This window comes from Gigantopelta aegis, chromosome 6, assembly GCF_016097555.1.
Source record: "Gigantopelta aegis isolate Gae_Host chromosome 6, Gae_host_genome, whole genome shotgun sequence".
Lineage (NCBI taxonomy): Eukaryota > Metazoa > Mollusca > Gastropoda > Neomphalida > Peltospiridae > Gigantopelta > Gigantopelta aegis.
In genome coordinates, this window is record NC_054704.1 from 61,822,268 (window position 1) to 61,845,485 (window position 23,218).

The 23,218-nt window shown below is 35.1% G+C and overlaps 1 protein-coding gene across 4 annotated transcripts in view; it reads right to left on the reverse strand.

Annotated features, from left to right (window-relative positions):
* Window positions 1-440: 440 nt before the first annotated feature.
* Window positions 441-23,218, reverse strand: part of LOC121374300 (protein nervous wreck-like) — a 109,295-nt gene continuing 86,517 nt past the window's right edge. For 3 of the 4 annotated variants that reach the window (XM_041501347.1, XM_041501346.1, XM_041501349.1), the window contains 7 exons: window positions 22,282-22,422; window positions 19,771-19,854; window positions 17,768-18,056; window positions 13,795-13,985; window positions 13,280-13,364; window positions 9,486-9,538; window positions 441-4,080 (listed from right to left, as the gene is read on the reverse strand). In XM_041501347.1, the coding sequence (XP_041357281.1) occupies window positions 3,958-4,080; window positions 9,486-9,538; window positions 13,280-13,364; window positions 13,795-13,985; window positions 17,768-18,056; window positions 19,771-19,854; window positions 22,282-22,422 (966 nt within the window). In that variant the 3' untranslated portion in view covers window positions 441-3,957. Of the gene's footprint in view, window positions 4,081-7,899; window positions 7,914-9,485; window positions 9,539-13,279; window positions 13,365-13,794; window positions 13,986-17,767; window positions 18,057-19,770; window positions 19,855-22,281; window positions 22,423-23,218 lie in introns of all 4 variants that reach the window. The other variant, XM_041501348.1, reaches the window with a different exon arrangement.

Consider the following 23,218-nt stretch of genomic DNA (forward strand, 5'->3'; position numbering starts at 1 on the left):
GCATTCTATTCTTTCTGATGCAAATGTTTTCCATTATATACATGCCCTACCCCACCAAAATTAAATAATTAATAATACTATAATAATATATATATATATATATATATATATATATATATATCTGTATGTATGTATATGTGTATGTGTATGTGTGTATATGTATATGTATATGTATATATGTATATGTGTATGTGTGTATATGTATATGTATATGTATATGTATATTTAGCAGTTATTTAGTTCCTTTCTGAAGATAAGTACAGACTGAAACATGTAAAATGATCATTATTTCTTTAAATTGTTTTTTAAAATACATATATACTGTACACTTGTTTTCTTTTATCATTTTTATTTTTATATATATATATATATATATATATATATATATATATATATATATATATATATATATATATATTATAGTATTATTAATTATTTTATTTTGGTGGGGTAGGGCATGATTGATCATGCAAAAATGTATATGTATATAATTACATTTATTTTATAAATTTAAGTACATATTTTATTTCTTTAAATTTATAATCCCACAAACTTAATGAACAATATATAGAAGTAGAAGTTGAAAACAAAACAAACTTTTCCTGAGATTGATGTAACATTAAAATACTGTTCCAAATAATATTGCTGTTATTATGAAATATCAAAACCACAAATTAATAAGGAATTTTAATATGAACTGACTGTTCATTTTATATTATTTGGCAGTTTGTCACTTTTAAATAAAAACTCATGTAATTCATTAGCAAACTTAGTACCATAAATAGTAATCCACTTACATGGTTACTTAAATACATGTCATTATAGAATAAGTATATTATTTTATAATCTCATATGTTCATTATTGAATGCTAAAAGAAAAGAAAGTCATCTATTTTCATCAACTTATTCATCTTGTTTTCATTTTTCTCCAACTAGTACATTCACCAAATACAACGTCTAGGACCAGAGTTGATAACTGGGCAGCAGTGCAATATAGCAATCATATTTAAGCCGACATATATACATTTATTGCTTTAAAAATAACAATGTTGTTGCAAATTATATTGCTATAAACCAATTATTTATAACCTCAAATTTGAGCAAACAAACTGACCATCTTACAAACAGCTCATTTAATACACGAACGCAATGTTTGCTAAATATATTCCATTAACTTTGTTCTTCTTCATGTAATAATATTTTGGCAACAATTTTGTTATTCTGTATTCTGCTATAAGTATGTCATTTGGTAATAAACTATCATCTGGAAACAACACAGATGGACAACTTGAAATGTTTATTAGACAATTATAGCATTAGACATGGTCCCCATAAACAGTGATCTTCACACTATCAGTTAGATGGGTGCACAAAGGTTTGCAAAGGCAATCAACGACACCCCCCCCCCCCCCCATTATCAGTATGATAATGCCTGGCATGGGTGGATTCAGGATTCTATTTAGAAGGGGGTGCAACTAAAATTATGCACATGCCATGGATATAAATATTTCAACTTTAAAAAAATAATAATTTCAGTACTGACATCCAAAATCACATTAAGAGAGTTTTTACTATAGATACCAAGTTGTTCTTGATTAAAATGCATAGGGTTTCAAAAGTTAAGTGTGGTTTATTATTATGACAGAGTACATATTATGGTTTATTGAGTAGTATTTTAAAATATTGTTTATCTCTAAACAATAGCACTTTTTCATCAAAACAAAAGAAATCAAATTTGTATTATATGGTTATTTGAAACAAATTGAAGTTTGCATATTACTAACAGTATACAATAGACTGTTTTGTTAGATAGGGAAAAGAACATACATGTAACAATCTAGCAAAATACTTAATTAACTTTGTTTTTAAACTTGTTTTGGTATTAGTAGGCCTGTGCAGGTGAAATGAAAACTTATACTAACTATGAAAACCATCCATGAAAGGATTCAGAGTTAACAGAAATTCTAGAAATGTTAATAAATTCTAAGTGACCATAACCATGTCCTGTACTAAACATGAAAGCCATACATTAAAGAATTCGAGAGTTAGTGGCAATTAGAGAAATTTTAGCTAAACTTTAACCAATTATGTTAGAATAACATATAGATATAACATATTTATTTTTCTACGTGCCAAGACTTGATTTAAGTATTTGTAAGTGGCTGAGTTCCCTCACCCCCGTTTGGCCCTGTCCTTAAGACCTCTTGCGGAATCTGATTTACCAAATTGCTTGTAAATATGCCAAGGAAGCTTCTTTCAAAAGTAGGTTTGAATTTGTCAATAGGTTTTGGAGAAGTAAAAAATGTGAAAAGTTTACACATGAAGGTTGACAAATGCATGGTAATGGGACAAAAATGGCCCAGGTGACCTAAAAATCTGCAAACGCATCACAAAATAAAAGTTGTAACAAATGTAGTAGAATATCTTTAAATATAGGATCCATGGGAAAATATGTGGAATTGTGACTACACTCCTCCCCACAACTGGTTACTATTCAAATGTGAACACAATTTTATTCAGAAATACCATATTATTGCTATGTTCGTAGTGAAAACACCATACTAACACATTTCTGGAAAATGGTCCAGTAATGAATAATACAAACTATTTAAAGTTTTCTATTACAAAGTCTAAAATAATCGAAAATTACATTTTAAACAAATACTAGAAAAACCTATGCTTCTTTTTTCACCTGATGTAAATATTATTATTATGACCATGCATACTACCATAATAAAGTTCTTATTAAAAACAAAAGAATTAAATGTAAATCTTAATGGAAATAAAACAAATATATATACACAAACTCAACACACATTTTTGTATAATATTATATATATATATATATATAAAGATACCCAACTTTAGAAGTGATATTAATCTGCCAATACAAATGATCATTAAGATTACTAGCTGCATCTACATTACTATTATGGTGAATCTGACAATGACATATGCTTCAGTTGTTTATTTACAATCCTTTACCACAAAGTTCTACTTAAAAAGTGGTGTAAAACCATCACCAAACAGCTTCACCTGTAACCTCTGTTAAGAAGAAGAAAAAACAAACCCCTTATGCAAAGATGCCCGACAGGCAACATTGCAGGAAATATAGCCGATACCTACAGCTAGATGTACGTTAATGACACTCGAGTAAAATTAATTCTACTGGTGTTGATAAATATTCATCACATTCAAAGTATTGCACGTTTCCAATAGCGACATGTACAGCAAGAGAAACCTGTTGAGCACCTCTCTGGTTAAAACACAGTATGTCTGTATGTCAGTACCCGGTACATCAGATCAGTGTGTTTCAAAGCGATTCTACAACAACCCCATATACATCCTAAACAAAACATGATGACATAAATAATTATGTTGGTAGATCATGTAGTGCAGTTTGAATTGCTGATATATATAATTATGTTGGTAGATTATGTAGTGCAGTTTAAAATGAGATATATAATTATGTTGGTAGATTATGTAGTGCAGTTTAAAATGATGAGATATATAATTATGTTGATAGACTATGTAGTGCAGTTTAAAATGATGAGATATATAATTATGCTGGTAGATTAAGTAGTGCAGTTGTGCTGTCTAAACCCATTAACATTAAGATTCACAGCTCAAGCATTGGGTTGCCATCAGGTGTGATTCTACAACAAACCCATATACATCAGGCAAACACCGTCAGTTTTCATTACATGAGATTTTAATCCCATTAAATTTTCAGATCTATTGTTAATACCTGAACAACAGCTTGCTATATAATGTTTTCATTACATGAGATTTTAATCCCATTATATTTTCAGATCTATTGTTAACACCTGAACAACAGCTTGCTATATAATGTTTTCACAACACAACTATTGCTGGATCTACCTATCCTAGCAGAAATTCCTCATTTAAACTACTACTCTCTGAACTGGCCACAGGTCATATTACAATATTTAAATATTAAACTAAAGACTCCTCCCCTTCATCTTGTGAGTCCTCCAATTGGTTGTTAATGATATACTTAGGCTCTAATACATCCGTTGGGGTCATGTGGTTATTGCTGAATCGAACCTTTTTAAAAAGCTGCAAAAACAGATATTAAAACATTGATGAATTGCAATATTACATATTTTTCTCCTCAATTTATATATAATTTTATATTTTCAAGTATATACACAACAGACTTTAATAATTGTGTACTTAATATATATATTTATATATAGAAAAGTTGTTCAGAAAGTGTTAAAAGTGCTGTTAATAGACCTATTTCACATTCCAACTGTGCATGCACGTGAAAAGTAACGTCCCTTGCTAAATTACACTGTATCGAGGCTATTTAACAGCTTGAGGGGCATGACCAACAGTTGTTATGAGTGTTGTGAGTAGCTTCGTACAAGATGTGAAACTGGCGACTAACATGTACGTTTTGTATCAGATAGAATAATGGCTGTGAAAGTTTACATCGGAATGGTGTAAGACCAAAAGCAGTGAAACAACTTAGACTAAGTCAACATCTTTAACAAGGCAAAATTAAAAGATTCATACAATAAAATACTTACGAAGTTTAAAAAATATTTATTTCTTTATTATTTAATTTATTTTCTTTTTATGTCTGTCTGTTTGTTTGTTTGCTTCTTTCTTTTTTCTTTCTTTCTTTCTTTATTTACTCTTCACTATCATTTATATCAGATACATACAACTTCATTTAAAATATCTGATATTACAAAGTTTAACAAATATTTCTTTCTTTCTTTCTTTGTTTTTCTTTTCACTATTATTTATAGCAGTCACATACGTTATTTAAAACATCTGATATACATGAAGATTTAAAAAATATTTATTTATTTATTATGCCCTTACTTTTCTTTTTCCTTCACTGTTTTAATTATTTCTCCTTTAATATTTTTAGCCTTTTTAGTTTTGTTGATTGTCCATCATCCGAGGCATAGTACTTAATATGTTTGCTTCTAACATTCAAACAAAGTACCTTATGACTGCGTATAATAAACCCTCATGAATTTATAATAAAGGGACCATCCTGAGTTTTTATCAAGTTGTCAGCTAGTCTAATCTCTTAAAAATAAAACTTACATGTTTCTTAGGCTACATATTCTTGCTTCGAAAATAAATATCTGTATATGCAATACAATTACATGTCTGGCCATCCTCATCCTCATGCTGGTAACATATATAAATACGGTTTAAAATGTAAACCACTAGACTCTGTCCCTCCACTAGAGATTGTGTGCCCCCCCCCCCCCAAAAAAAAACCCTCCAGATATCATTTTTATTTCGTGATTTTGGGTTCCCTACTGATAGAATGAGTTGCCGCTAACATGTGCATGTGAAATTGGAATATGAGATAGGGTTGTTTTTTAGCTGAGATTGATTTCCTAATAAAGTAGCAGCCACTGTTACTAATTTGAGGGTCAAATGATCCTCCCTAACAAAAAAACACTCATCACTTCTCAATCTGCATCTACTCATATTTAACACTATCACTTTTTAATCAACTGGTAACTGATCAACTTTACATCTACTTGTATTTAACACTCATCACTTCTCAATCTGCTGGTAACTGGCTCACAGATCAACTTTACATCTACTCATATTTAACACTCATCACTTCTCAATCTCCTGGTAACTGGCTCACAGGTCAAATTTACATCTACTCATATTTAACACTCCTCACTTCTCAATCTCCTGGTAACTGGCTCACAGGTCAAATTTACATCTACTCATATTTAACACTTCTCACTTCTCAATCTCCTGGTAACTGGCTCACAGGTCAAATTTACATCTACTCATATTTAAGTATGTGATGTGAAAGGTAAAAAAATAATAACTTGTGTCAATCAGAGTTAGCCAGGTGAGAATGCAGACAGGTTGGTGTATATGTTAACACTTGTCACTTGATTTACTGCTATTTTACTGAATAATATGTGCCAGGTGATAATGCAGACAGGTTGGCGTATATGTTAACACTTGTCACTTGATTTTACTGCTATTTTACTGATTAACATTTCATTGCACTACTGAATAATGTGTGCCAGGTGAGAATGCAGACAGGTTGGTGTATATGTTAACACTTGTCACTTGATTTTACTGCTATTTTACTGATTAACATTTCATTGTACTACTGAATAATGTGTGCCAGGTGAGAATGCAGACAGGTTGGTGTATATGTTAACACTTGTCACTTGATTTTACTGCTATTTTACTGATTAACATTTCATTGCACTACTGAATAATGTGTGCCAGGTGAGAATGCAGACAGGTTGGTGTATATGTTAACACTTGTCACTTGATTTACTGCTATTTTACTGATACATTTCATTGCACTACTGAATAATTGAGAATGCAGACAGGTGATTTAACACTTGTCATTGATTTTACACTATTTTACTGATTAACATTTCATTGTACTACTGAATAATATGTGCCAGGTGAGAATGCAGACAGGTTGGTGTATATGTTAACACTTGTCACTTGATTTACTGCTATTTTACTGATTAACATTTCATTGCACTACTGAATAATGTGTGCCAGGTGAGAATGCAGACAGGTTGGTGTTTATGTTAACACTTGTCACTTGATTTACTGCTATTTTACTGATTAACATTTCATTGCACTACTGAATAATGTGTGCCAGGTGAGAATGCAGACAGGTTGGTGTATATGTTAACACTTGTCACTTGATTTACTGCTATTTTACTGATTAACATTTCATTGCACTACTGAATAATGTGTGCCAGGTGAGAATGCAGACAGGTTGGTGTTTATGTTAACACTTGTCACTTGATTTACTGCTATTTTACTGATTAACATTTCATTGTACTACTGAATAATATGTGCCAGGTGAGAATGCAGACAGGTTGGTGTTTATGTTAACACTTGTCACTTGATTTACTGCTATTTTACTGATTAACATTTCATTGTACTACTGAATAATGTGTGCCAGGTGAGAATGCAGACAGGTTGGTGTATATGTTAACACTTGTCACTTGATTTTACTGCTATTTTACTGATTAACATTTCATTGCACTACTGAATAATGTGTGCCAGGTGAGAATGCAGACAGGTTGGTGTATATGTTAACACTTGTCACTTGATTTACTGCTATTTTACTGATTAACATTTCATTGCACTACTGAATAATGTGTGCCAGGTGAGAATGCAGACAGGTTGGTGTATATGTTAACACTTGTCACTTGATTTACTGCTATTTTACTGATTAACATTTCATTGCACTACTGAATAATGTGTGCCAGGTGAGAATGCAGACAGGTTGGTGTTTATGTTAACACTTGTCACTTGATTTACTGCTATTTTACTGATTAACATTTCATTGCACTACTGAATAATGTGTGCCAGGTGAGAATGCAGACAGGTTGGTGTATATGTTAACACTTGTCACTTGATTTACTGCTATTTTACTGATTAACATTTCATTGCACTACTGAATAATGTGTGCCAGGTGAGAATGCAGACAGGTTGGTGTTTATGTTAACACTTGTCACTTGATTTACTGCTATTTTACTGATTAACATTTCATTGCACTACTGAATAATGTGCTTGAACATTAAATTGATATAAGCACGTTAATTCCCGACATCTGACCTGACAGTCATTTGTGGGCATACATACATACATACTGAATAATTAAGAAGGAATGTTACCATTAGTAAAAACAAAAAGTGTATAAAATTGTCAATTCATTTGATGTTCAAAAAGACTCTTTTTTGCTAACATACAATCTGACAGCACATATCTGTTTGTCTGTTAATATATGTTAGTCTAAAAGATAAAAAGTGCTTAAAATAAAAAGTGCTTAAAATAGAGACAACAGTTTATAAGATACCCCTAAACCAATGTATTTATACAAATTATTGTTTTACTTACCTTCAACACAGTGTCTGGGAGCATTAAGAAAGAAATATAGGCACAAGTTTTAAATGAGAAAATGAGAATTTTAAATAAATACAGTACCGGTATTAAATATTCCTTTTTTGAACATAAACCAATATAGAATGAGCATATGAGTTATGAAAGCATCTGTTTGTTTTTGCCTATATAGTCCATTTGCAATGGCATGAAAAATGATAAATGTGTCCAAAAAGATGATAAGTTTGAAACTCACACCTATAGTGCTAAAAAATGTTTGGGTTAATTTCAATAAGAATCGTTTCTCCTTTTTTTGTGAATTTATCAATGTATAAAAATCACAAATTGTATAACATTGCATAGCATAGCAAAATGATTTTATCCTAAATTTATGACTGTTATACATTGATAAATTCACACCAAATTTCTAACAACTCTTATATTACAAACATGACTTATTTTTGTTCAAAATACAAATACTAAATCAGTTTCTACTGTTCTTTCCACAACTTGTTTTACATTAGAACATTCCAAAATGAACTTGATGATGTAATTTTCTGAGATTATTCAAATGATAATATTCAGGTTTTAGTGACATCCAATCAGAATTGAGTACATCGTATAGTGGCAGGAAGTTTGTAATTATATATAAATAAAAAGATTGGTATAATAAATTTGCATCAATTTGCATAGTTTAAATTAGGGGATAACTATATTGTATTTGATAATTTGCTGATGTTAATACTGGATTTACTGTCGCAAATTGAGTTTTACCAGCGATGTATAGGCGAAGGCAGTAAAATGGATATTAGAGACTTATTGAACTGGTAACAAAAAAACTATTGAAATAAAAACTCCCTCATAGCAAAAGGTATTATTAGACCACTCGACTGAAACATGTACAAAACACTGGGAAGTTATTTTGAACAGTTTTGGAGTAGTGTTTCAGAAACCGTGAATTTGGTCATTCTGACTATTTGTTTTGCATGGTAACAGAAAACATATGGACAATGAAAACTCACTGATAGCAACAATTACTTCTAAACCACCACATTGATATGTGTTCAAAGTTTCATGAAGTTATCTTGAACGGTTTTGGAGTTGTGCTTCAGAAACTAAGAAGTTGGTCATTTTAATTATGTTTCCATGGTAACAGAAAAATATTGACAATGAAAACACACTACTAGACACATTGATATGACATCTCCCTCATAGCAAAAGGTACTACTAGACCATTAGATTACTATGTATAAAAAGTTTCGTAAAGTTACCTTGAATGGTTTTGAAGTTGGCCTCCAGAAATATTTCCGAACAGATGTGGGGGGGGGGGAGGTTTACAGGTTTTTTTTTTTAATGCAAGTTGGCAATTGGTGTAGTTTAAAAAATTATATTTTTGTATGAATTTAGCATTGTTCACTGCACTGCAATTGATATTCAATTTTTATTTTTAATAAAACAATAAGCTATTGACAAATATTTCTTTCTTGATTTCCTTTAAACTCAAATGATCAAAACGAAATATGAGTTTTAGATAACTGGCTTATTTGTGTGTATAGGGAAAATGTTTATATTGAATTAAAAAATAAACAATATAATACACCCACCTGCTCAGCTGAACCCAGGTCCACAGGTTGCTTGGCTATATCATCTGAGTTCTCTGAAACAAAAACATGTTATAATAAGTAAAACAATTATGAAATCATTAACAACCCAACTGTGAGGCCACTTCAGCTACATTTAATTACACTGTGAATGTTCAGTGGTGTGAACTAATAAAATGAAAACCTGTAACTTGGATAATAAAATAAAAGTTACATCAATGAACACAAAGAGTAACTTTTTTAGACTTGAGATGTAGTATCGGTTAACTCAAGAAGTTGCTGTAAATTGTAAAACTCTCGAAACTCTCGAAACTCTCTCACTGGTAAAGTCTGCTGTTATTAATCAAGTATGTCAGTATTTTATTAATAAAACAATTTATTTAAGGATTGTCTGTTATTTCTTTTACATTCATCAGGGTATGAACAAATCATTAGCAAACTGTTTGCAAAGGATTTGTTTTGTTCCTATAAGAATCATTTGTCATTTTTTGTAAATGTATTAAGTATAACAGTCACAAATTGTATAAAATTGCATAGAATCTATAAATTCATAAAAAAAATGACAAACAATTTTAATAATTACACTTCTATTTAGTTAAAAACAAAATTGTTTCTAACATCCTTTCCCATGACCTGTTTTACAAAATGACATCCCATTTGATGTAACAACATCATCTTCTAAGGTTTTTAAGTGATGTCATCCAATCAGAATAGAGTAAATTGTATAACGATGGAAAGCTTTTAATTATACCCTGATGAACATAGAAGAAATAACAAGACAATTTCCAATTTCTCATCAACAATTGCTTTATGTTCAATATAACACTCAGGCCCGGCGGAGTGTTTTTTTAAGTGTGGGTGGGTGTGGGTGTGTGTGTGTGTGTGTGTGGGGGGGGGGGGGGTCAATGATCATGGTCATTATTAAGCAAGGCACACTGTGCCTTGACCAAGGGTGCAGAGTGCCTGAGATGTCATTGGAGGTGGGGGTGGGGGTCTGGGGTGTGCTGCCCTGAACATTTTTAAAATTGGATGGCTTTGAATGCCTTTTCTTGGCATCTGAATAGCAAAATTAGCCATTTTTAAACAACAATTTAAAACTATTTTAAGGATTGTTATTAACTGCAGTATATTAACCCAAGAATGTTTTCAATTAGGTGACCTTAAACGCACCAGATCTCACGATTAAGTTGGGGGGAGGGGAGAGGGGCAGTGATCTGGGTCCGAAACATCTAGGGGGTCCAGGGTTATGCTTCCTCATGAACATTTTAGAACTGAATGGCTTTAAACATAATTTCTTAACATCTGAATCACAATATTAGCCATTTAAAGAAAACAAATGTAAACTATTTTGAGGATTATTTTGCATAGTAATATAACCCAAGAATATTTTTATTTATATGGCCAGATCTCACTGTGAACCCCTCCCCATAAACTTCGCTCACCAGTCTAGACCACCCCACTTACTGCTAAAATTCTGCACATGCACCTGGACAGCTGTAACTCAGCTCATTGAAATACTTATATATTATTGTGTATTATCCAGTGAAGTTATCGAACAAACCTCGTGTCATCAACTATATCTAGGCAAATGGTCATTTTTCAACAGGGATAGTGTACTTGGTCGAATTAAACACTCAGAGGCTTTAAATACAGCAACATATCTTATTGGTTTCGTAAAAACAAACAACAACAAACAAACAAAAAACAAACAAAAAACCCAAAACCCAAACAATAGCAACCAAAATGAAACAGAATAGACACTGTTTCTTGGCACTAAGAACATCAGATTAAGAGTGTCATTTGTTTGTTAAGCATTGCAGTTCTGTATTTTGTTGCGGTAGTTCTGATGGTTAGGAGGAGAAGAATTTGTTTATTTGATGACGCACCACTCAACACAATTTATTGTGGTTATATTGACATCGGACATTATGGTTAGAAGCCACAAGGATAATAAAAGAGGAAACCTGTTTCCACCATACCTACTACAGAAAAAACCCCATACATTCAGGGGTCTTTTATATGTACTTTGATACACCAGTCATGAGGTACTGATTGTGATGAAAAACATGCATATAAAAGATCCCTTGCTACTAATGGAAAAATGTAGCAGATTTTCTCTATAAGACTATATGTCAAAATTACCAAATGTTTGACATCCAATAGCCGATTATTAATAAATTAAAGTGCTCTAGTGGTGGCATTAAATAAAACAAACTTAGATTTTTTTTTTTCTAAATTGCTGCTTAAATCATAAAGTTGAATAACATACCACAATGCTTACACCTTACAAAGAAAGAAGCTGCTTTTCTTTCTACCATATTAAAAATAATTCTGAAAACATCTAAGGGCTGTTAATGAATATTGTTGAGCACATGACAATTAGTGTACACGACATGTAAAACATATAATTGAGGCAAGAAGAGTTAGTCAAATATGGTTCCAACTAAAAGGATTAGATAACAGAACAGAACATAATGCATGCTGGGATATACCTAGATAGCAGACTCATCTTAAGCGGTTGCTAAAACGTCCTAATCTCAGCAATTGCGAATTATTAATAGCTGAAAACAAAAAATCAAGACACTCGGGAAAGATGCCAACTTCATGCAAATAATTTTTTTTTTTTTTTTTTTAACTATAGCAGTAATGTTCGGAATGTGTAAAACAATGATGAAGTAGATAACTGTGAATCTGAATAAACCTTACCCTGCTGTAAATAACGGAAACACTACAGTACTTAGTATACTGCAACATAGCAGGAAGAGAAATAAGAAAGCAGAAAGATTACTCAAGAAAAGCTACATGTATGGACTATAACACGAAAATAAAAGTGTGTGGGTTTCAACATATAAAGTAGACTCTTTGACAAACAAATAATTTAGGTATGTCATCTATTTCAGTTTAATGAAATTTTAAATCAGCTCTGTGAACTAACAATGTATAGCAATTAAAACTGCATTCAGCTAATGAAAAAACCACAAATACAATACTTATGGAAAGAATATTCTATATTTTTCCAGTCATGGTACATAAAACCCCCCATATATTTCAATCAGTTAATAAATAAAAATCAACAACATGGACATAAAACGAATCGATTCTAGTAAACAGTAAAGTGTGGTAGTTTCTAACTGCATTCAGCCACATGCCCTTGGAAAAATAACCTTTCTGCGCATGCACAGATCATCATTTTCAACTTTTAAAGCCACTACATAGTCAAATATATGTTTCTGAAATATGCAGAGTGGACAAACACTTTGATCAATACTTTTTAAAAGGAAAAATTCTGTTTGTCAGATCTTAGTTTTTTAGGTGTGTGGGTGCGATCACGCTCGTACAGCACACATACTTTCAATCTGACAAGTGTGAAAAATAACACACATCAGACCAGGCTCATGCTACAAGTGTGAAGTATCCTATATAACACACATGTATCAACATGCAAGAAAAAAACACATCGAAGCATCACCTCAACTTTTTGCATGATCATCAATCTAAGCTTATTTTTACATTATCTCCACTCTCAGGTTTCATTACATTGTGAAATGTTAAAAGCATCCCCAATTCTGTACGTCATACTATCTACGTGAGAAATAACATCCACGCATGGATGCAACATCAACAGCTTTCACCAAACAATATACAACCACTGGCGTAGGAAGTGGGGAGGGGAGGGAGCAAGGGGGGCATTTGCCCCCTCCCCTTTTTGACACCTTCTTACATGACTGCATAATGATATGAAGGGCTGGACATGCCTTTGTTAAATTAAGACCATACTAGTTCTCATCAAGACTTACCATCCCAGTCTATGACTGGAGGAGGGGGCAGCTCCTCATCAGGCGAGGGGAGCGTGACCATCACTGGCGGGGGAGGTATACAGTCCTACAACATAGTTATAAATACTTCAACTAATATTTTGGGATTGAATATCAACACAATACAGTACTATTAACTTATCACTCTTTAAAACTCACACATACACACGTATCTTTTATTGTAGTGTGTTATTGTAGCTGAAAATAATTAGGAAAAATTAAAATATGAACATAGTGACTAGATAAAACCTAAAACATTACACACACACACACACACACACACACACACATATATATATATATACACACACACATATATACACACACACACACATATATATATACACACATACATACACACACATATACACACATACACACATATACACAACACACACACACATATATACATACACACACATACACACACACACACACACACACATATATATACAAATGCCAATTGGTTTAAAGTATAATCTATAATATGAATGTACCTCATTAGTAGTAATCTCTGCTACCAAAATCGATGGGAATACACCAATTTTCTCATTCAGTTCACCCTTCCAGAAGCCATCATCGACATCACTGACACTTTTGCTCACTATTTTGATGAGAGCCCCTTCCGGAAAAGAAAGTTCTTCATCGGACTGAGCGGCATAATCGTAGAGCGCTTGAACCCACTCAGCTGCAAACGTTTAGAAACATGTAGTTACAAAGTACATCAATAATTTTTCTATCTTACATCTGAAATAACTGACGCCTACTTTCCAACAAAAATTATATTTTCTTGGTCACTTCAGTAATGAATATTTTAGATCTTCCTGAAAGCTAGGCAGTTCCCATTGGCTAGAAAGGATACAGTTGTATGACTTTTTAAATTATTGATGGCATTAAAGTTTAAAGAGTGAAATTGCATGGGGGTTGGAAAGTGCAAAAACAGGTGAGGGATCACACAAATATATATATAAAAATACATGTATAAAAAGTGTGAAATCTGGTATTACAGTATTACTGTATCTTTACAGTTTACTGGCGATGTCAATTTAAATTAGTCAGACTCTTTCACACTGACCGGCCTAGGTGGCATCGTGGTTAGGCCATCGGTCAACAGGCTGGTAGGTACTGGGTTTGGATCCTAGTCATGGCATGGGATTTTTAATCCAGATACCGACTCCAAACCCTGAGTGAGTGCTCTGCAAGGCTCAATGGGTAGGTGTAAACCACTTGCACCGACCAGTGATCCATAACTGGTTCAACAAAGGCCATGGTTTGTGCTAATTTGCCTATGGGAAGAGCAAATAAAAGATCCCTTGCTGCTAATCAGAAAGAGTAGCCCATGAAGTGGCGACAGCGGGTTTCCTCTCAAAATCTGTGTGGTTCTTAACCATATGTCTGATGCCATATAACCGTAAATAAAATGTGTTGAGTGTATAAAAACAACTAAACATACATAACGCTCTTTCCTGCATGTTAAGTACTAGTTCGAGGACAGTATGGTGGTGGCACAGTACGCTAATGTGGACTCACCTTCATCAGTTGGTGGTGGCACAGTACGCTAACGTGAACTCACCTTCAACAGTTGGTGGTGGCACAGTACGCTAACGTGAGCTCACCTTCAACAGTTGGTGGTGGCACAGTACGCTAATGTGAGCTCATCTTCAACAGTTGGTGGTGGCACAGTACGCTAACGTGGGCTCACCTTCAACAGTTGGTGGTGGCACAGTACGCTAACGTGGGCTCACCTTCAACAGTTGGTGGTGGCACAGTTGGTGGTGGCACAGTACGCTAACGTGGGCTCACCTTCAACAGTTGGTGGTGGCACAGTACGCTAACGTGGGCTCACCTTCACCAGTTGGTGGTGGCACAGTACGCTAACGTGAACTCACCTTCAACAGTTGGTGGTGGCACAGTACGCTAACGTGGGCTCACCTTCAACAGTTGGTGGTGGCACAGTACGCTAACGTGGGCTCACCTTCAACAGTTGGTGGTGGCACAGTACGCTAACGCGGGCTCACCTTCAACAGTTGGTGGTGGCACAGTGCGCTAACGCGGGCTCACCTTCATCAGTTGGTGGTGGCACAGTGCGCTAACGCGGGCTCACCTTCATCAGTTGGTGGTGGCACAGTGCGCTAACGTGAACTCACCTTCAACAGTTGGTGGTGGCACAGTACGCTAACGTGGGCTCACCTTCAACAGTTGGTGGTGGCACAGTACGCTAACGTGAACTCACCTTCAACAGTTGGTGGTGGAACAGTGCGCTAATGTGGGCTCACCTTCACCAGTTGGTGGTGGCACAGTACGCTAACGTGGGCTCACCTTCAACAGTTGGTGGTGGCACAGTACGCTAACGCGGGCTCACCTTCAACAGTTGGTGGTGGCACAGTACGCTAACGCGGGCTCACCTTCATCAGTTGGTGGTGGCACAGTGCGCTAACGCGGGCTCACCTTCATCAGTTGGTGGTGGCACAGTGCGCTAACGCGGGCTCACCTTCACCAGTTGGTGGTGGAACAGTGCGCTAACATGAACTCACCTTCACCAGTTGGTGGTGGAACAGTGCGCTAACATGGGCTCACCTTCACCAGTTGGTGGTGGCACAGTGCACTAACATGAACTCACCTTCACCAGTTGGTGGTGGCACAGTACAATAACATGGGCTCACCTTCAACAGTTGGTGGTGGCACAGTGCGCTAACATGAGCTCACCTTCAACAGTTGGTGGTGGCACAGTACGCTAACACGGGCTCACCTTCAACAGTTGGTGGTGGCACAGTACGCTAACACGGGCTCACCTTCAACAGTTGGTGGTGGCACAGTACGCTAACACGGGCTCACCTTCAACAGTTGGTGGTGGCACAGTACGCTAACACGGGCTCACCTTCAACAGTTGGTGGTGGCACAGTACGCTAACACGGGCTCACCTTCAACAGTTGGTGGTGGCACAGTACGCTAACACAGGCTCACCTTCAACAGTTGGTGGTGGCACAGTACGCTAACATGAACTCACCTTCACCAGTTGGTGGTGGCACAGTACGCTAACATGGGCTCACCTTCACCAGTTGGTGGTGGCACAGTACGCTAACATGAACTCACCTTCAACAGTTGGTGGTGGCACAGTACGCTAACACGAGCTCACCTTCAACAGTTGGTGGTGGCACAGTACGCTAACACGAGATCACCTTCAACAGTTGGTGGTGGCACAGTACGATAACATGGGCTCACCTTCATCAGTTGGTGGTGGCACAGTACGCTAACATGAACTCACCTTCAACAGTTGGTGGTGGTGGCACAGTATGCTAACATGAACTCACCTTCAACAGTTGGTGGTGGCACAGTATGCTAACATGGGCTCACCTTCAACAGTTGGTGGTGGCACAGTACGCTAACGTGGTCTCACCTTCAACAGTTGGTGGTGGCACAGCACGCTAACATGAGATCACCTTCAACAGTTGGTGGTGGCACAGTGCGCCAACATGAGATCGCCTTCAACAGTTGGTGGTGGCACAGTATGCCAACATGAGATCACCTTCAACAGTTGGTGGTGGCACAGTATGCTAACATGGGCTCACCTTAAACAGTTGGTGGTGGCACAGTATGCTAACATGAGATCACCTTCAACAGTTGGTGGTGGCACAGTATGCTAACATGAGATCACTGTCAGCTGTTGGTGTCAGGACAGGTGTTAAATCAGTAAGCTAACATGAGATCACCTTCAGCTGTTGGTGTTGGCACCAGTGTTAAGTCAGTAAGCTAACGTGAGCTCACCTTCAGCTCTTGGTGCTGGCACAGGTGTTAAATCAGTAAGCTAATATGAGATCACCGTAAGCTGTTGGTGTTGGGACAGGTGTTAAGTCAGTAAGCTAATAACGTAAGATCATCTTCAGCTGTTGGTGTTGGGACAGGTGTTAAGCTAACGTGAGATCACCTTCAGCTGTTGGTGTTGGGACAGGTGTTAAGTCAGTAAGCTAACGTGAGATCACCTTCAGCTGTTGGTGTTGGAACAGGTGTTAAGTCAGTAAGCTAATATGAGATCACCGTAAGCTGTTGGTGTTGGGACAGGTGTTAAGTCAGTAAGCTAATAACGTTAGATCATCTTCAGCTGTTGGTGTTGGGACAGGTGTTAAGCTAACGTGAGATCACCTTCAGCTGTTGGTGTTGGGACAGGTGTTAAGTCAGTAAGCTAACGCGAGATCACCTTCAGCTGTTCGTGTTGGAGCAGGTGTTAAGTCAGTAAGCTAACGTGAGATCACCTTCAGCTGTTGGTGTTGGGACAGGTGTTAAGTCAGTAAGCTAACGTGAGACCACCTTCAGCTGTTGGTGTTGGGACAGGCGTTAAGTCAGTAAGCTAACATGAGATCACCTTCAGCTGTTGGTGTTGGGACAGGTGTTAAGTCAGTAAGCTAACCTAAGATCACCTTCAGCTGTTGGTGTTGGGACAGGCGTTAAGTCAGTAAGCTAACGTGAGATCACCTTCAGTTGTTGGTGTTGGTATCATGCCTTTGGTTGCCTCCTGCACCTCGAGGTCACACGACGAGTACGACGATGACTTGTCGGGCTGGTTCTCCGTCACCGACGATGGTGACATCGGCTCAGAGGTCTGTGACTGGGGTGGCAGTGGAGGGGTGGTGGGTGTGGCAGGCGGGGTTGTCTGGGATACGACCACTGATACAGGTCCATTCACAACAGGTGTTGAAACGTTGTTCGAGTAATTTACGTAAGATTCTGGAATGTTTCCCATTTTCCCCGATGAATTCCGTGCCTGAAAATATAGAAGAATAAGTAATAGATGACACATGTGTTTTTCCAAACTTGAAATATTTTTAACCCAAAGGCATCAGTTTAAGAAAACACATCAAACTTTAAGTGTTCGATTGGCAATGAGTTACTTGAAGTATTCCATTGAAATTATATTAAGTATGCCTGTGCCAATGCGAAATTATGTTAAGTGTCCCAGTAGCGATTTGAAGTTATGTTAAGTATTCCAGTGGCAGTAAAGTTATGTTAAGTGTTCCAGTGACAGTGAAGTTATGTTAAGTATTCCAGTGACAGTGAAGTTATCTTAAGTATTCCAGTGACAGTGAAGTTATGTTAAGTATACCAGTGACAGTGAAGTCATGTTAAGTATTCCAGTGATAGTGAAGTTAAGTATTCAAGTGACAGTAAAGTTATGTTAAGTATTCCAGTGACAGTGAAGTTATGTTAAGTATACCAGTGACAGTGAAGTCATGTTAAGTATTCCAGTGATAGTGAAGTTAAGTATTCAAGTGACAGTGAAGTTATGTTAAGTGGTTCCAGTGACAGTGAAGTAATCTTAAGTATTCCAGTGACAGTGAAGGTGTGTTAAGTATTCCAGTGACAGGGAAGTTATGTTAAGTGTTCCAGTGACAGTGAAGTTATGTTAAGTGTTCCAGTGGCAGTGAAGTTATGTTAAATGTTCCAGTGAATGAAGTTCTGTCAAGTGTTCCAGTGGAAATGTTTATTTAACAACGCACTCAACACATTTTATTTACAGTTATATGGCGTTGGGCATATGGTTAAGGACCATACAGATATTGAGGGAGGAAACCCGTTGTCGCCACTTCATGGGCTACTCTATTCGATTAGCAGCAAGGGATCTTTTATATGCATCATCCTATAGACAGGATAGCACACACCATGGCCATTGATGTATCAGTCGTGCTGCACTGGCTGGAGCAACAAATAGTCCAATGGCCCACTGACGGGGATCGATCTTAAACCAACCGTGCATCAAGCAAGCACTTTACCACTGGGCTATGTCTCGCCACAGTGGCAATGAAGTCATGTTAAATGTTCCAGAAGTACACTACAGACGCTATGTGATTTAGTTTCACTTTTTAATAATATTGGCTGTTTAACAAGCCTGGTGCACTGATGATTATATAAAACTGGCTTCTTGCTGAGTTTAGTGCCTAAAAGATTATCTCCCCTATTCAAATGTATCTATATAGTTAAAAAGATATTATGATCAAGAGTATATTCATATTTAGAAGTAATATTCAAGTGATTAGTCTTCATAACTAAGTTACAACTTGTAAAAAAAGGTTATCCAGTTTTGATTTTCAGTAGTTAACATTATAAAACAATGTTAGCTATACACAGACCCTGATCATGGGTAGTTAACACTGTAAAACAAAGTTAGCTGTACACAGACCCTGATCATCAGTAGTTAACATTATAAAACAAAGTTAGCTATACACAGACCCTGAAGTCTGTAGTTAACATTGCAAAACAAAGTTAGCTATACATACACAGACCCTGATCTTCAGTAGTTAACATTGTAAAACTAAGTTAGCTATACAGACCCTGATCTTCAGTAGTTAACACTGACAAACAAAGTTAACTATACACAGACCCTGATCTTCAAAAGTTAACACTGACAAACAAAGTTAGCTGTACACAGACCCTGATCTTCAGTGGTTAACACTGACAAATAAAGTTAGCTATACACAAACCCTGATCCAGCCTGGTCCATCACTTTCACCCACAAGCTCCAACTCCTCATTGGCTACGATCGTTAACTCATCAAAGTTACTGGCCTATAAAACAAAAAGTGGTGGAACGTGGATAAACAGATACTAGAGAACTCCATTTTCATGACAGTAACATCAGTTCAAAAAAGAAAGCTAACAGACTGTCTTTAACTCAAGTATATAAAAAACACCGGCACTTGACACAGATTAGTATACACAAAAGTTGTATATTGGTAAATTTTATACATTTTCACAAGATTTTGCTTATACATGTACTCTCTTCATACATGACAATCTTATAGCCATTGAACATGTATGTATTTGTAATGTATGCATTTGTAAAAACAATTTCGATTCCTACTATATACAGACCTGTCAACCCTCCCGGATTCCGCGGGAGTCTCCCGGTATTTGATCAAATCTCCTTTTACCTGTGCGGGAGACAGTTTCTCCTGTTAAATGACATTTTTGTAAGCATAAAAAAAAAATCGATCCTCTTTTGTCAAAATAACAGAAGGGAAGTAACTCTGCCTTTTTTTCTCATTCGGAAAATGTCGACTACTTTCGGTTTCCGAGAATGTAACAGGCCGAATTGTCCCGACTGTTTGCCGAAGTGAGAATTGTGGGATAGCCTATTTATATTGTTAAAAAAGCACATGGAGTTTATAAAATGATGTGTTATTATAATGTTTGTTGTCATCGTAATGGCTACGAAGCGTGTTGCCGCTAATTAAACAGGCTGTGTATTGACATTCAGTGTCGCCATATAAAAAAAAAAAAACTATCCAATTTAGTTCCAATAGCCGATGATAAGATTAAAAATCAATGTGCTCTAGTGGCGTCGTTAAATAAAACAAACTTTACTTTTAATAACACCTCTGAATTGTAAAATGTCTTCCACTGGATTACATAATGCAACTATGACAAATCTGAGTTGACAGCGATACACACGATGCATGTTAAAATCACATGTCACAGCAAGACAACGAAAAGACCAATTAGCTGTATAAACATACTTGTGTCAGTTAATTTTGTATGTTTGTGCGGTAAAATGTTGGTTATAAGGGTACACTTCAAGAAATTATTTTTGTACAATTAAAAAATGTTGTTTGACATTGACATAAAGTTACTCACGGAAATGGGTATAATTCCGGTATATTTCACACGATGTCCGTAATGAGGTTTTACTTATGATTAATGAAAATACAATGTTTATTGCATCATTATAATGATTTTAAATCAGTACCACGCCACCGTTCCTCATTATAGTAAAAACTGAATATTAATTTATAAGATTTATATAAATTTGTCTTTGGTACTTAGGTACACTAACCACAAATGATAATGTAATGCAACCTGTAAGGCTGTAAGTGTAATACCGTAAATGTACTAATTAAATTTTTTATTTCTTGTTCATGTTCTTAACATTTTTGGATAAAATATTTTTTTTTTTTTAAATATGTATTAAATCATAATAATATTTAAACTTAAAAAAAAAAAAAAAAATAATAATAATTTTTTTTTTTTTTTTTAATGCCAAGATCTAAAGTTAAGAAGTATATATGACATTATAAAGTATTCATATAACTTATTGTAATAATGTTTTTTTTAAATCTTGCGATTTTGGGTTAAATTGTGTGAATTTAAAAAATCTCCTGCTTTTTGACCAAATCTCCTGCTTTTTCAACACACACCTCCTGCTTTCTCTTGACTAAAGGTTGACAGGTCTGACTATATATGGCATTTTGTTGCTATTTTCCCCATTTCTCGATTATCTATTTTTAAAGAAATACTCGATTATCTGTTGAAACCCTATATAGCGAAAGACGCAAAATATCAAAATAGATCATGTTGCATTTACACATTTTTCGTTCACTTTATTTTTTTTTGCAATCGGATTAAATAATGGTCATGAAACCCAAAAACATTTTGTCAAGCGTAGAAGTTGTGGAAGTTATGGGTCAAAATTCGGGCAGAATGTTCCAGCTCATCTCATTGGTCAATAACGTAACAAACTTTTACAAAACAAAGACAAATATAAGCTAATATGATGGCCATGTGTATATTTGTCTTTGTTTTGTAAAAGTTTGCTACGTCATCTACCAATGAAATCATTCTGCTTGAATTTTGATCCGTATTTTTTTTTACAAATACATACACATTAAATGGCTATAAGATTGACATATATGAAGAAAATATAAATAAAATATTGTGAAAATATAGAACATTTACCAATATACAACAATTTCATTTCTGTATCCTAATCTGTGTCAAGTGCCTGTGATAAAAACTGTTTTAATTCTACCCACTGTGTTGTATATCAAGTTGAGGGATGTACATTTGATTTTCTAGTCATGCACTTCTTGGTATATATTTTCCTGTGACTGCCTCGTATAGACATGTATTTGAATAAAAGAAACATCCATTATTATTGATTACAATATGTGTTTATAGCTAGTTAAAAGAGTATAGAGGTGTCTACTGGTGGGGTACCTGGAAATCATACAGTGCTTGACACTTGATGGGGAAAATGCGATCTGAAGCCTTGTTCTCACTGTAGTCTGCTGCTGTTTCAAACGCGTCATCGAAGTCATCATCGTCATCGTAGTTGGTATACGTGGGCTTACTGCTTTGCTAAATAATAAAAAACATGATATTTTACTAAATTATCAGTATGTGTTATAGTGGTTAGAAGAGTATACCGGTACTAAAAATGTGTTAACAAAATATTTTGTGAAACAATGTACTAACAATTGTTTTTTTGGGGGTTTTTTTCACCAGAGAAACACAATTAATTTTCTCAATTCAGAATAAAAAATAAAATTTAAAAGAGAGCCTTTTATATTTTTAACATATACATGTATTGAATCTGTGTAAATTTTAATCATTTTAGAAAGTTTTTATGCCAATTGTAATCAAAAAAATAGAAACATCACCATTTCTGCTAGGTAAATGTAATATATATTTATTTTTAATAATTATCTTTATGGCACTATATTGGCAGCATATATTATTTAAAGGTGACACTGATTTTCATGGATTTTATTTTTATTTCAATCAATTCCCAAAACTATGTAGTTTAAAAATTCATCCATAAAATAAAAGATTAAAAAAAGTCTGGCCTCGCATACAAACCACTAAGTCAGTGCAAGAAATTTGTATTTTTTACAATTTTGTATCCAAAAAAAGCAATCATTAAATAAGTAAAGTTTAAAACATAAATCAGAATCAGATTCTGTATACATGTCATGCTATATTATGATTAAATAATAGAATTATATTTCAGAAAATTTATTGGTAATGTTTATTGACCCCCGTAACATGTCAAACTATTTTCATATAAACATACAATTGTAGGTTATACATTCTTGAATTGACTTGGCAAAATGCAGTAAATGTAATTTTTATTCTCGTTCCAGCCAGAATAGCA